Source organism: Sphaerodactylus townsendi, linkage group LG04, assembly GCF_021028975.2.
Source record: "Sphaerodactylus townsendi isolate TG3544 linkage group LG04, MPM_Stown_v2.3, whole genome shotgun sequence".
Taxonomy (NCBI): Eukaryota; Metazoa; Chordata; class Lepidosauria; order Squamata; family Sphaerodactylidae; genus Sphaerodactylus; species Sphaerodactylus townsendi.
The window spans coordinates 95688069-95702631 of record NC_059428.1 but is presented as its reverse complement, the minus strand read 5'-3'; the positions used below and the strand labels follow the sequence as shown (position 1 = coordinate 95702631).

Genomic DNA, 14563 nt, shown 5'->3' with positions numbered 1-14563 from the left:
CAAGCTTTCATTTTTTTTTAAAAAAGCCAGTCTCTAGTACCTGTGGTTGCTGATATATATGGGAAAATATTTGAAGGAAGAAGCTAGAGACTTACTTCTTGAAAAAAAAATTAAGCACAGAATGCAGAGAACCTGCTTAAATCATTATTACAAGTCAGCACTGATATATCAATTTTGGGCTGTTCTTTTTTAAAAAATGAGGGGTGTTATGATGCCACCAATGACAATACTAATGACGACAGCACCATCTGTTGAAAATCCTTACGATCAAAGGCACATGAAGAAAAAAATAAACTGACTTCATAACTATGAAAATACACAGGGAGGGCAGACTTGTGGAACAACCACATCAAAATCAATTGCAATTCTTGTTCATCAACTGCCAAGAAAATCAGAAGTCAAGTGTGTGGGAAAGGTCCTTGTCAATGCCTGCTCTTCTCTGGAATAGTTCTCTTTGAAAACACCTTCAAAACTTTAGTTCAGTGAGGGTCTCTTTTCAGTTTGACCTGTTAATTTAGTAAGAACTTCTGCGGGGCTTCTGTTGCATGCATTTGTTGTGATGCTATTTCATAGGGATTGGCTTGTATCCTGCCTTCAGTTTCCACATGCTGAAGGATTTCTGTCCATGGAAGTATGACTTCCTTGCCTCCTTCCTCCTGCAGGATTTAAAACTACTCACTACCCAAAATGCTGTCCCTGGGAATAGTTTGGGTGTATTGGAAGTCTGCCATGAGAGGGAAAGTGGAAATTGCTTCCTCTGCATAGGCAGAAATCTTAGCCAGGATGCAACCCATTGTTTGACATGACAGTGTATTTTTTACATGAATTTGGAAAGCTGCCCTTAACTTGTGGAGTCTAATAACTTTAAAGACCAACTACTAAAGAAATCATGGCTACTAATTTTTGTTAAGACTACTTTTATTCAAGTATATGCTCACAATCTGCCCAGTACTGTTTCTGCACAATTCGATTCCTTTCAAGGAAACAGCAGGATCACTGAGCTCACTGAATTATCCTTATGCACTCATACTGTTCTCAGTCTTCAGTTTTTGCGTTTTCTAAGTCAGAAGATCTCTATTCTGCATTTGATTTTCTCCAGAATCAAAACCCAGAAGTACAGCATGACTCTAAAAAGCATTTTCTCTCTCTGATGTACCTCACAAAACTTGGTATTACTAATAGGCTTGTAAGATTAGTCTGTATCAAGAATTTCCAGTGCAATTCTAAACATTTAAGCTAAGTGCGAGTTTCAGTGAAGTTATGACACTTCCCAACCAACAGCAGCTAGTCAGTTAATTCCAAAGAAGCTTGCTGCTGTACATTTGACTGCTGTACATTTGAAAGGAAGGAGAGGCCCCTGTGCTGGTGTACCATATGTACCTTAGAGCACACATAGATCTCCACATACTTTTAATTTTTGTACTCTGCAGGACTGGGGGAGGGGCAAAGAACTCACAAGAATTAAATTCTATGTATTTATTTAAATGTTATGTATTTAAAATATATTCTATCAAATATTATTTATTTACTTCATTTATATCTGGCCTTCTCCCCCGTAGGGACCCAGAGTGGCTTACACAATTCTCGTCTCCATTTTATTCTTACAACAGCTCTGTGAGGTAGGCACTGGCATAATGCCCATTGGGCAAGGTGGGCAGCTGCCCAGGGCATCACCTTGTGGGGGGCATCACAATGCTGGGTTCGTTTTTGGGTATTTTAGTGGTTTTCAATTTTTGGCCTGCAGGGGGCACAGTTGTTAGGCTAGTGGCACCAAAATTTCAGCATATCATGAGGAGACTGCCCTTATGCTACCCCCCAAGTTTGGTGAGGTTTGGTTCAGGGAGTCCAAAGTGATGGACTCCCAGAGGGGGTGCCCCTATCCCCCATTGTTTCCAATGGGAGCTAATAGGAGATGGGGGCTACAGTTTTGAGGGTCCATAACTTTGCCCCCCCTGAACCAAACTGCACCAAACTTGGGGGGTATCATTAGGGCAGTCTCCTGATGAGACCCTGAACGTTTTGAGACTGTGCCTTCAGAAATGTGCCCCCCCCCCCCCCACAGCCTGCAACCCCCATTGACAGCAATACAGAAAACTCATTGCAGAACAAAGATTCTTGGGCAAATTTCTAGGATGTTCCTGCAGGCGGTGCATTTTTGGATGTATCGGCACCAAAATTTCAGGGTATCATCTGGAGATGATGGCACCCCCCAAGTTTGGTGCAGTTTGGTTCAGGGGGTCCAAAGTTATGGACCCTCAAAACTGTAGCCCCCATCTCCTATTAGCTCCCATTGGAAACCATGGGGGATGGGGCACCCCCTTTGGGAGTCCATAACTTTGGACTCCTTGAACCAAACCTCACCAAACTTGGGGAGTAGCATAAGGACAGTCTCCTGATGATATGCTGAAATTTGGTGCTGATATGTCTAAAAATGAACCCCCTGCAGGAACCAATGTCCTGGTGCAAAACATTTTTGGTCATGGTGGAGTGGCCGCCCATGGGGGGGGGGGCACCCAACTCAGGTTTTGCCCAGGGCTACAGTTTGCCCAGGGCTGCCTCGTTACGCCCCTGGAGGTAGCTGAAGAGTGAGTGACGGGCCCAGAATCACCCAGCAAATTCCCATGGCAGAGTGGGGATTCCAGCCCAGGTCTTTCCACATACTAGTTAGATCAGGGGTAGGGAACCTGCGGCTCTCCAGATGTTCAGGAACTACAATTCCCATCAGCCCCTACCAGCATGGCCAATTGGCCATGCTGACAGAGGCTGATGGGAATTGTAGTTCCTGAACATCTGGAGAGCCGCAGGTTCCCTACCCCTGCGTTAGATACTCTAACCAATACACAACACTGGCCCATTGTTGAATTCTGTTCAGTTTACCACATTGTCTATGATTGGTGATACTTTAGATGACAACAAAATGTGTAGGACTACATATGTTGTACAATTGATTCATCTACTGATTTATACATGCCCACCTTAGAGTGAATGGAAGTGGATTTAAAGGCTAGCTTAATTTAGTCATAAGGGTAAGAATCTGCAATCTAAGGTACAGTCCAAATCCAGATGCCTTTGACTAATTTAGTCAGCCCACTTGCAAGCTGGCTGTTTTGGGATGCGAGAGTAAGAGCCACCATCATTAGACTGGATGAGGTCTGAAGGGTTTCCTGTTCCTGATGTAAAATCTCCCTTCCATGTTCATCAGCAGTTTTATAGTCCCTGAATGAAGAAGCTTCCAAAACATTCCCAGGCAATTTGTTCCATTTTTTTAATTATCCTGAGTTGACTTAACACAGAGTCAGATCACTAGCCATATGGCATAGGGTGTCTCCTTAACGTCATGATTTAACTTCAAAACTAAGAACTCATAAATGGAGGGTGGTGAAACTTGGGCATTTTTTGTTAAGATTCAGGAAGGTGAACATTTTCAAAGATTCCACCTGGACTAGCATCATTTTTCTCCTGTCAGTCTCTAGCAGTTGCCATTTTCCCTGCAACACTGGAGGACCTTCCATGGCTCTGTTTTTTTTAAAAATGGCAACTGCTATTGAACTGTTTAGAATTCTGAAGTTATAATAATTTTTTTGCCATGGGCTACTGATTCCTTTGAATTTCAAGCTTACATAAAAAAAACCTGTAATCATTTCAATGGCAAAAAAATTGCCTGCCCCTGCCCCTTACCCTTATATCTCTGTATCTGCAACTAAAGAGCCCAGAGAGTTACTTTTTAAATTTAAACAATTATTCTTTTTGACTATTCATTTCCGGTATGCAGGGTTTAATGTAAATTCTCCCTGTGTTGCAGGTATCATTTGGATGTAAAATAAAATGGCTAAAGTTGATACTCACCACTCCTATTCAGCGGGGCATAGGCTGTCCATGAAGACTACTGATGATGAGACAGATAAACTTGACAATGGAGTCAGTAGGTAAGTGATTCTGCCTATTACATTTTTTTGTCCTGGCTCAGAAGTAATTCTATTTCTGTTCCTCTATTTCAGCTTCACAACAGCCCTTTGAAATAGGTTTGGGGGGTGGTGGTGACCAGCACAAGTTTACCTAGTGAGTTTCATGGCAGAGAGAGGATTTGAACCTGGGTCTCCCCAGTCCTAGCCTGACACTCTAACCACTAGACAACTCTAGATTAGTTTTACAATGTGCCTACCTGTGGCAGGTGAACTTCCACCTTCACCCTTAATTGTTCATGTCTGATCAATTGAACTGTGAGAGAAAAATGGGGAGTGGGATGACAACCAGGATGCTGTAATGTCACTTCCTAGTAAATGATATTTATTTATTTTTGAGATTTATACCACGCCCTAGACCATAGTCTCAGGACGGCTGAATGAAACCCCATTAAAACATACAAAGTTAACATCAGATATGACAGCATTTGTGACATTCTAGGGATTTACCCTAATCTCTATGGTCTTTAAAATAGAGATAGGGGGAAATCCTAGAGTTTCACAAATACTGTAATATTATTTTAGGTGATAGCCTGGAAATGATGTCAAAGTTTCCACAGTGCTCTCCCTTTCTCTGGGCTTGCCCCTCCCCCCAATGACTCATGTTCATGATGCAGGGCTGACAAACATACTGCAGCATGAAGCCAGCTAAAAATGAAGTGATACTTGTGATTCTTCAGCACAGTACAGCAAAAACAAAATACCAGAACATTCAGTCAGATTTGGTTAGGGTGGAAAGGGGATGGGGAAAGGATACTTTCCTCCAACTCTTAATCATAAAGCATGTCCTTAGAATAGCAGTCATGAAATCAGTAGAATAATAACTTCATTGGGAGCAGCAAACTTTGCTGATTTTTAATGCACTTTTCTCAACACACACTATACTTCTGGTGTTCTCACACAGTACTGTTTTGTTCCTGCAGGCAATCTTTACTTCCTTATGTATATACTCTGTTGATCAAACGTAAGGACCTAATCTACACAATGAATTTATATTGACTTGAACAACTTTAACTGTTAAGGCTTCTTTTGCAGAATTCAGGGGATTAAAATTAGATCTTAAACAAGTGTAGATTCAGCTATGATTAATTCTTCTCTGAGGCTTAGGGTCATTTTTTTTGTTCAAATGCAATGATACCGCTTTACAGGGTGGTTTGCCATTGCCTTCCCCAGTCGTCTACACTTCACCTCCAGCAAGCTGGGTGCTCATTTTGTCGACTTCAGAAGGATGGAAGGCTGAGTCAACCTTCAGCCGGCTACCTGAAGCCAATTTCCATCAGGACTGAACACAGTTTGTGAGCAGAGTTTTGAGGGCAATGCTGCAGCTTACCACTGTGTGCCCTGGGGTGCACGGTTAAAAATGGATGAAGAATGAAGGTCCATTGTTTATTTAGACTTCATTTTACCACATTCTGGTTCAACCAATATTACCAAGCTTTGTAGAGACTATGATTTGTGATTGGGTTAGATCCAACAAGTTTTCCATTACTGAAAAATGGAAGAAGAGATTTCCTTTGATTATCATCAAGAACTAAAAAAGGCTACACTGTGTATTATGGACAAAATCTGCACAGAATATGAACTGCATAAAGGAGAGAAATCAGGTGTGTGAAAGCACTTGTTGGATCTGACCCATTGTTTGTAACTTCTTCCCTCGTGACATATTCTGAGCCAGTATGTTTTCCCCACTTTTCCTGCTTTTTGAAAAACAAATTATAGTGCATATACATTGACAAGTAAAATGAAGCAAACCCTAGATTTACAAAGGGAAATAGTTATTGCCTTTCCTGTGTTGCAGGAGTCCTTAGTATAATATGAAATCTCTCTCATTTACTTGAGTATGTAAGGGACACCTTTGGCCATACTCCAGTCTTAAGACTACTACAACTGGAGAGTTTGGATTTTTCCACTGTGTGGAAAAATCTTTTACATCCCTCCTCTAGGGCTACCAGGTTTTCTGCTACAGCACGGGACATCCCAGCAGCAGCCTTCAATTCCTGCTGTCACCTTGGGATTTTTTTGGGGGGAGGGGGGAAGCAAAAAATGCCGTAATGGTGTGACAATATTTCCAGGGCAAACTTAGAAGTCATGCGATCCTGTTGATGTGATGATGTAGCATGAATCCTACAGTGTTCCACTGACAATGTGACATTACTTCCAAGTTCACCTAGGACATATATTACATCATCAACATGATAAAGTTCAATATCCTTGCCCTCTCTCCCACCCCCACCCCTACAAAGCCTGCAACCCTTCTGTTCCCTCTTTTCTTATTAACATGTAATCTGAATAAGACTGTTAGGAATGTGAACCGGTAATAAATAGGATTAATAGAATCAATGAAATTTTTCAGACAATGGATAATAAATGGACTAATGGGATGGACAGAAGGCCAAGTTAAAAATATAAATCATTAGAGAAAGGAATAGTCTGAGGCATTTGGAGATCAGGTATATGTTCACTCATAGACTCTAGTACTCGTACTATTGAATGGGATACTCGTAAAGCATTTAATAGAGAGAAAATCATCATATATGTTTCTCATAAAAATAGCATATAAATGAAAGAAATAACATTGAAAGAGAGACTGAAATCTCTTCTAAGCCAGTTTGTTATGTCTCCCACACCAGATTTTTTAGCAGGAACTGCAAAAAGATTAAACATGAATTCAATAATATACTATTAGTGACAGCAGACTATGCTCTAACTTGTTTATGGCATGCCAGTCATTTTGGGAAAGTGGTGAGAGACCAGGTAAAAGTTTAGCATATTGTTTAAGGCAGCAAATGAATAAGAGCTACATTCCTTCGATCAAAGATGAGAAGAATATAATATATACTGTTTCTAGTGAAATAAATTTACAAATCTATAAATATTATTCTGAATTGGTAAAGATGAATGATTTATAGAACAAGACTTGGAAATATTTTTCTTTCACCTTGATCTTCCAAGTTTAGATATTACTCTGCAATAGATTTTTGCTGAGAATTTTATGCATGGACAAACTAAAGGCCATGATAATTATATGAATAATGGCAAACCTCCAGGATCAGATAGGTTATCAATTGGATGGTATAAACTCTTTCCAGATTTCTTAATTTCAAAACCTTATTAATTGTTTAATGAGATTTTTGAGTCTGGCTTGTTGCCATTATCATTATACCGGGGGAGGGCGGTATAAAAATGCAACAATAAATAAATAAATAAATAAATAAATAAATAAATACATACATACATACATACATACATACATACATACATACATACATACATACATACATACATACATACATACATACATACATACTTTGGCCCAGACGGGTTATTCTCCGAAGTCTTTATAAATCAACTGGAGAAATAGTCTCCTACTTTAGCTACTCTCTTCACAGCAATTGATAGCAGCGGACAAATACCTAAAAACTGGACCTTAGCAACAATAGCCCTGATATATAAGAAAGGAGACCCACTCTTACCATCTAACTACAGGCCAATCAGTTTATTGTCTGTCATGGGCAAACTTTACGCCTCACATCTACTTAAAAAGCTCTCAGAATGGGTGTTGCTATACTTGGCACCTGAATAAATAGGTTTCATAAAAGGGTTTTCGACATACGACCACTATACTGTTTTAAATCATCTTGCTGAGAAGTACAGCCAGCCGAAGGGAAACAAATTATATATGGCTTTGTGAGATCTCAGCAGTGCCTTTGATACAATTTCCAGAGATCATCTATGGAGCAAGTTATCAGAAATGGAAATCGACCCTTGTTTGCTTTTCCTTCTACATGTATTTCACACTACTACTTCCTGTCAGATTCGTTACAATTCATTTGGCAAATTGATGGAGGAAATACCATCTAATAAGGGAGTCAAACAGGGATGTCTATTGGCCCCTTACCTTTTCAATCTTTACTTAAATCAGCGGTTCTCAACCTGAGAGTTGTGACCCCTTTGGGGGTCAAACGACCCTTTCACAGGGGTCGCCTAAGACTCTCTGCGTCAGTGTTCTCCATCTGTAAAATGGATAAATGTTAGGGTTGGGGGCCACCACAACATGAGGAACTGTATAAAGGGGTTGAGGAAGCATTAGGAAGGTTGAGAACTAGTGACGTAAATGATCTTGCAGCATCCCTTTCACTTATAAACAGTCATAGCCCAACCTTAAATTCGAAACAGTTCCAATACTTCTCTATGCTGACAACCCGTACTAATATTGGACTTAACCATGTCCTCCAAGGATTTGTTACTTACTGTGAACAAAATCTACTTAAAATCAACTTCATGAAAACCAAAGTGATGGTTTTCTCAAAATCTTGGAAGCACTATACCTAGAAAATTAAAGGAAATCCAATTGAACAAGTGAATCAGTTCTGCTATCTGGGAATTTATTTCCAACAAAACCTGAGTTGGTCCTATCAACTGAAGCACACTATAAATATGGCCAAGAGTAATATAACAGCACTAAATCGTTACTTCTCAAAGGGAGGACAATATGTTCCCTCTACTATCAAAGTTTTCAAACACAAACTACTTTCACAAGCCCTTTATGGAGCTCCAATCTGGATGGGCATGGCATCCAAGTGCCTTGAGTATATCGAATCATTGTTTCTTTGACGCATGCTTGGGGTGCCTAATCGTGTTGCCTTTCACTCGTTGTGTGTGGAAACAGGCTCTAGTCTCTTGGAGACAAAGATATGGCAATCCACTTTCAAATACTGGTTGTGTCTTCATTTCAAAGCCAACCCTGGTAATTTCATCTGGCAAATGCTCTCTACTACTTTTCATTCAAAGTGGGACAGACAAATTGTAGATAAGATCCGGTCCACTGGTATTTCCAAAATTCTGATGAACATCATGCCTTTCTAGTTCTCAAGAACAGATTACAAGACATTGAGAAACAGACTCTATTCTTCTCGACCTTCATAATTTGTTTGCCTCTAGGCTATTGGCTTACCCTACGTATGGGTGTCTTCCCTCATAATTTTACCTACTTACCGCACTGCAACTGCGAAGGAAGTTTATGAAAGCATGGTTTAACAGCCTTTCAATATCAAACTTAAATGGCTGCTTTATGTCCATACCACCCCATGAAAGGCTCTGCCCATGTTTCCAGAGGCAGACTGAAACCACCAGTCATGTTCTGCTACATTGTGAACTATATGCTCTTCTGAGGAATTTGTGTCTCGAAGCACACCTTAAGAATGTCTACTCATTAACTTACAGTGGGAAAGTTCATTTTCTCTTACAAGACTGCCAGCCCAAAGAACAGTGGATGTAGAAAAATGTTATTACAAGCTATGCAATTCTGTTCTTTTTTATGAACCTAATTTTGTAAACATTTATTTTTATTTTTATTACTTTTTATCTTTTAACTATGTCACTAATAGGTTGATGAATGAATTAATATACCTATATTACTGTGATCCCTAGACCTGGTAAAAACCATACTCAGCGTTCAAGTTTTCAGCCTATTTCTTTGATGAATATGAATGCTAAGATATTATTAAGATAATATTATTAAGATATTAACTATAGTTGCTAATAGACTCCAAATGGTTGTTACAACTATAGTACAGGTAGACAAGGTTGGATTAATATGCGATAGGCAATGCTCTGATCTAATCATTTTAAATAGCAGGAGATCTGATCAAGTTGCCATTCTCTCACTTGATGCTGAAAAAGCTTTTGACAAAATGTATTAGAAATTTATCTTTGCTACATTTTGGTTTTCCTCATGAATCTTTGAAGTGGATTAGAATTCTTTATTCATCTCCCAGGTCCAGGGTACTGATTAATGGCATATTTTCCCACCATTCCCTCTTGAGAGGGGTATTAGATAGGGTTGCCCTCTTTCTCCTCTTACTTTTGATTTATGCTTGGAACCTCTGGCTTGTGCCATTAGACAAAATAATGATATTCATAGTTTTGTACATAATCCTTTGGAAATTAAAATTATTCTTTATGCAATGATCTTTTATTATTTATTGTGGAACTTTGGCCTTCCATTCCTGCATTAATGAATATGATTAACACCTCTGGAGACTTGTCCAGATATTCAATTAATTGTGCAAAGTCTAAGTTGATACCACTGGGAAAAAATATACCACAGAGTATATTTGCCTAAGGACATTTTTGGTGATGCCCAGATGCCATTACTTAGCATGGAATACTTATTTCTAGAGATATTATGCATATGATTATGTGAAATTTTAGCAAACTAATTGCTGATAGATCTTTGGATTTATACAAATTGGCAACCGTAAACTTATCTCCATGGGGCAAAGTAAATATACTCAAATTGAATATTATACCCAGAATTATTTATGTTTTTCACAGATTTTTTTTCTATATGCCTCACAGATATATCCATAACATTAATACTTAATTTCTGAAATTTTTGTGGAGTTCCTCACTGCCTTTAATTTTTTAAAAAGAGGATACAACTTCCATTCAATGAACAAGGACTTGGTTTCCTTGGTCTTATTTATATAATCAGACATACTTGTTTACTTATACTATATATTGGGATTGCTCCTTGCAGTCAGACTATCCATCTTAGTCTCTTTTGGGGGGACTGGTGCCCCTCTCTATTTAGGCTAGAGTGGATCCCATTCCTCTTGCAATTTCTGCAGACAGAGAACAAAGGATTAGAATGGCATGACAACATCAATTTGATCCATTTTCACATGCTAAATTAGAATTAATGGGCCAATCCATATCTAAACATTGGGAAGAAATCTTTTTTTATGGAAGGCTTGGACTAATAGGGGGATTTTTACACTGGAGCAATTAACAGGTAATTGTAATTAGTTTTTGTAATTGTCTGAGCTGAAGTCTAGATATGACTTGCCACCTTATGAAGAATGACAGTACTTAGTTGCAACATTTGGTGGTATCTAAATACAGCCCTGAGACATTAAGTGTCTCAGAGTCTTATTTGCTCCTGAAATTCTAATTGAATCAAGGCAGAAAACAAACCTTACTATATTTGTTTATACATATTTGATGTGGATTAATAAATTTGACTATGAGTTTCAGGAATGAATGGAATAAGGAGCTAGTTCTCCCTGTTTTGCCAAAGCAATCAGTTATGACCTTAAAGGATATACCTCCTGCTTCCATGGATCTGAAGTAGAGACTTATTGAGCAAAAAATTGTGGTCAGGATATATTGGACACCGCAGTGATTCTTTAGCAAAGGACTAAGTAAAGTGTCTGTATTCTTCAATGAGAAATGATTTACTTCAGACGATGCATTTTTTTTTAAAAAAATCAATTCTACCAGAGGAAATGGGATCTTTTGACAGAAGCTTTACAAACTAAAAATTCCAAACTTTTCTGGAAACTAGTTTCCCATGGAACCACAAATAGGTCAGGCTCCTTAAACTCGAGCATTACTGCAGAAGTTTGGACTGATCATTTCCAAGAAATCTTTTATGACCCAAATGTCTCCCACTCCTGCGATGTTGATCGCATCCTGAGTAAACCTGCAGAGTGGATGACTGTTACTTTCGATGATATAATTTGTTTGATAGCATGCTTTAAAAAGGGAAAGCCCATGGACCTGATGGTTTATTGCCAGAAGTCTTTATTAAAATACTCAGATCGATGGATCCCTATGCTTGGCGCTCTGTTTACCAACATCAATTCAAGAGGCTGAATTCCCCAAAGGTGGTAATCAGCGATAATCATTCCAATTTTTTTAAAAGGTGATTCTAACATTCCAACAAACAACAGGCCCATCAGTATGCTGTCACGACCAGGAAAACTTGATGTGAGTTATCTCTTAGAAAAATTGACAGATTGGGTGCGATCTTGAATCGGCCCCAAACAGATCGGTTTTACCAGGGAACAATCTACCCTAGATCATTGTGCCGTACTCTACCATCTCACGGACAAGTACACCTGCAAGAAGGGTTCCAAGTTATTCGCTGTTTTCTTGGATCTCAAAAATGCATTTGACTCTGTCTCATGCAAATTATTATGGCAAAAACTCTTATGTATGGACATAAATCCTTGCCTCTTTTATCTCATACAGATGCTGCATCACAATACTTTATTGCTAGGAATGTTGTTGTTATCAACTATGTTATGTTATGTTATGATATTGTTATTTTGCAGCGGTTGTTCACCACCCTGAGCCTTCCGGGGGAGGGCGGTATACAAATCTAATAAACCATAAACCATAACCATAACCCATATTACGCATTGTCAAGTTCGCTGTAACATGCATGGTCACTTAACACCTGAAATTCCCTCAAACATAGGAGTAAAGCAGGGCTGCGTTTTAGCCCCATGTTTGTTTTTAGTCTTTTTCTGAACTATCTAGCACCTACACTTCATCGCACTGATGGGCATCCTCCTAAAATAGATCTATTTGAGGTTCCACTTCTTCTTTATGCTGATGATGCTGTGTTACTATCCTGCATGCAAAATGGCCTCAAATGTCTCCTCAAAACTTTTGCACAATATTGTCAACAGAATTCTCTCACCATCAACTATGAAAAGACTAAAACCTTAGTATTTTCTAAGTACTGGAAACTTCATACATGGAAACTAGACAAAAATCAGATAGAACAAGTGAAGGAATTCCATTACTTAGGTGTGTGTTGTCAATACAACCTCAGATGGTGCCCTCAGATAATGCAAATTATTAAATCATCCAAACAGAAAACATCGGCAATAGCTAAATTCTTTCATACTCATGGTGGGCAATACTTTCTAGCTGCCATCAAATTATTAGAGACCCAATTACTTCCTAAACCTCTTTATGGAGCACCTCTATGGATTTGTGACCTTAGAGCTACGATTGAAATCATTCAATCCCATTTTATTTGTCATCTACTTGGCATTCCAAAATGTGTTGCTTATTTTGTTCTCTGTTATGAACTTGGTCTAACACTGATTGAGACAAAAGCATGACTGTTTACCTTTAGATTCTGGCTCCGTCTCCATCATAGGGCTAAACCCAGGAGCCTCATACACTATATGTTGTCAGACTCCTTTCAGTCATCATGGTATAAGCAAGTAATAAAAAAAAAGAACACTTGGAATCTCTTTGGACTTATTAGGTAATTCAAATGAACAATACATATTTGCAACAATAAAGCAAAGACTTGTCAATATGGAGAAACAATTAATACTTGCTCATGCACTGAGTTCTCCATTGTTCTCCATTCCCTCAGGACTGGGGCTCCTTCCAGCATATTTTTCAACTCTTACTTCCCCGTGCTCTCAGCATGTTTTTATGCAAGCCAGACTTAATATTCCCCCACTGGCTTCTTACAAGGGAAGATTCACAAACATCTCGTACAGCGAGCAGATCTGCCCTTGTTCGCAGGGACATGTAGAGACCATTGAACATGTATTCATACACTGTAAATGTCTGGCATGCTTTAGAGACATGTTCATAAAACCACATTTGAATGAAGCTCTACTGACTTCTGACAAAGGAAAAGTTTAATACTTACTCCGTGACAAAAACTCCCAGATAACCATAGATGTTGCTGCTTTTTAAATATGGCTGGTGAAGCTTTGAAATCTCAAAGTCACTTCTGATTAATTATATGGACAATCAGTTATAAAGTTTTTTATTTTCTTCTTCCTACATACATTGATTATGCGGGTAGTTTTATGCCTAATTTAACTTATCTACATGCCAGTAAAAGGTGTTGATGTTGTTGTTGTAAAGTGTCTAATTGCTGACATTGGAAACATTTATAGAAACTTATATGCAGGTCCACCACCACTGTTTATTTTTGTCTTTATTTTTGTCTGTGTAGATATGTCTTCTTTTGTCTTTGTGTGTGTATATAAAGTTTTTTCCCTTTGATTTTTTTATGTTTTTGTTGAAGGCAATAAAAAAGAAAAAATTTGTCTGAGACTTATCTGTGCAGTTTACTTCTTTCATCCTTTCAGCTTCCTGTAAAATGGCAATATTTGCAAATTTATCTCATTATCAGTAGCTTATTTGGCGAACAAACAATGCAAAGAAAATGTGAAGCCTTCGTACATTAAATTTGTGGTCTGATGGATCATTTGGTAGATTTATCTTTTTACTGCCTTATATATATGTACAGAGATACTCCAGTCTAAACAAATTGATTTCAATAGGCTAGACTGAAGTAACTCTGCGTAGGTTTGCACTGTCAGCTACCGGATTCCACAGAGGCCCAGAAGCCTGATTTCTTGGCTGATCTAGGCATTATCTACATGTCAGTTTTAGTTGCTAAAGTGCCTAAGAAATAAATTGCTGAAAAACATTACTATTCCTCCAGATGTAATGTGACTAGATGATATCATTATTTTGATATTTTTATAAACTCTTACATCTTGTTTTTTAATCGCTAAACTCCTTTAAAGAGTTTTTTGTCAAGACCTATATTTGACCCACTAATGTATTTATTAGCCAAGTAAAATGTATAATTTCTCCCAGATCTAGAACAGGTTGTAGTATCAGCAGTGTTTCTAAGGTATTTGGTTCTGATTGCAAGTGGATATTTGAGATTTTTCAACTATTTTCTCTGCCATCTGGAATGACCATGGCAGAAAATTTAATACATAAATACATAGATAATGCCTCTATTAGTACATTCTGCCCAG

The 14563-nt window shown here is 38.4% G+C and overlaps 1 protein-coding gene across 1 annotated transcript in view; it reads left to right on the top strand.

Moving 5' to 3' along the window:
* CNGA3 (cyclic nucleotide gated channel subunit alpha 3) overlaps window positions 1-14563 on the top strand; it is a 45582-nt gene that overhangs the window by 12207 nt on the left and 18812 nt on the right. The window contains exon 2 of the mRNA XM_048493942.1: window positions 3803-3926. Coding sequence (XP_048349899.1) covers window positions 3826-3926 — 101 coding nt within the window. The 5' untranslated portion in view covers window positions 3803-3825. The remainder of the gene's footprint in view (window positions 1-3802; window positions 3927-14563) is intronic.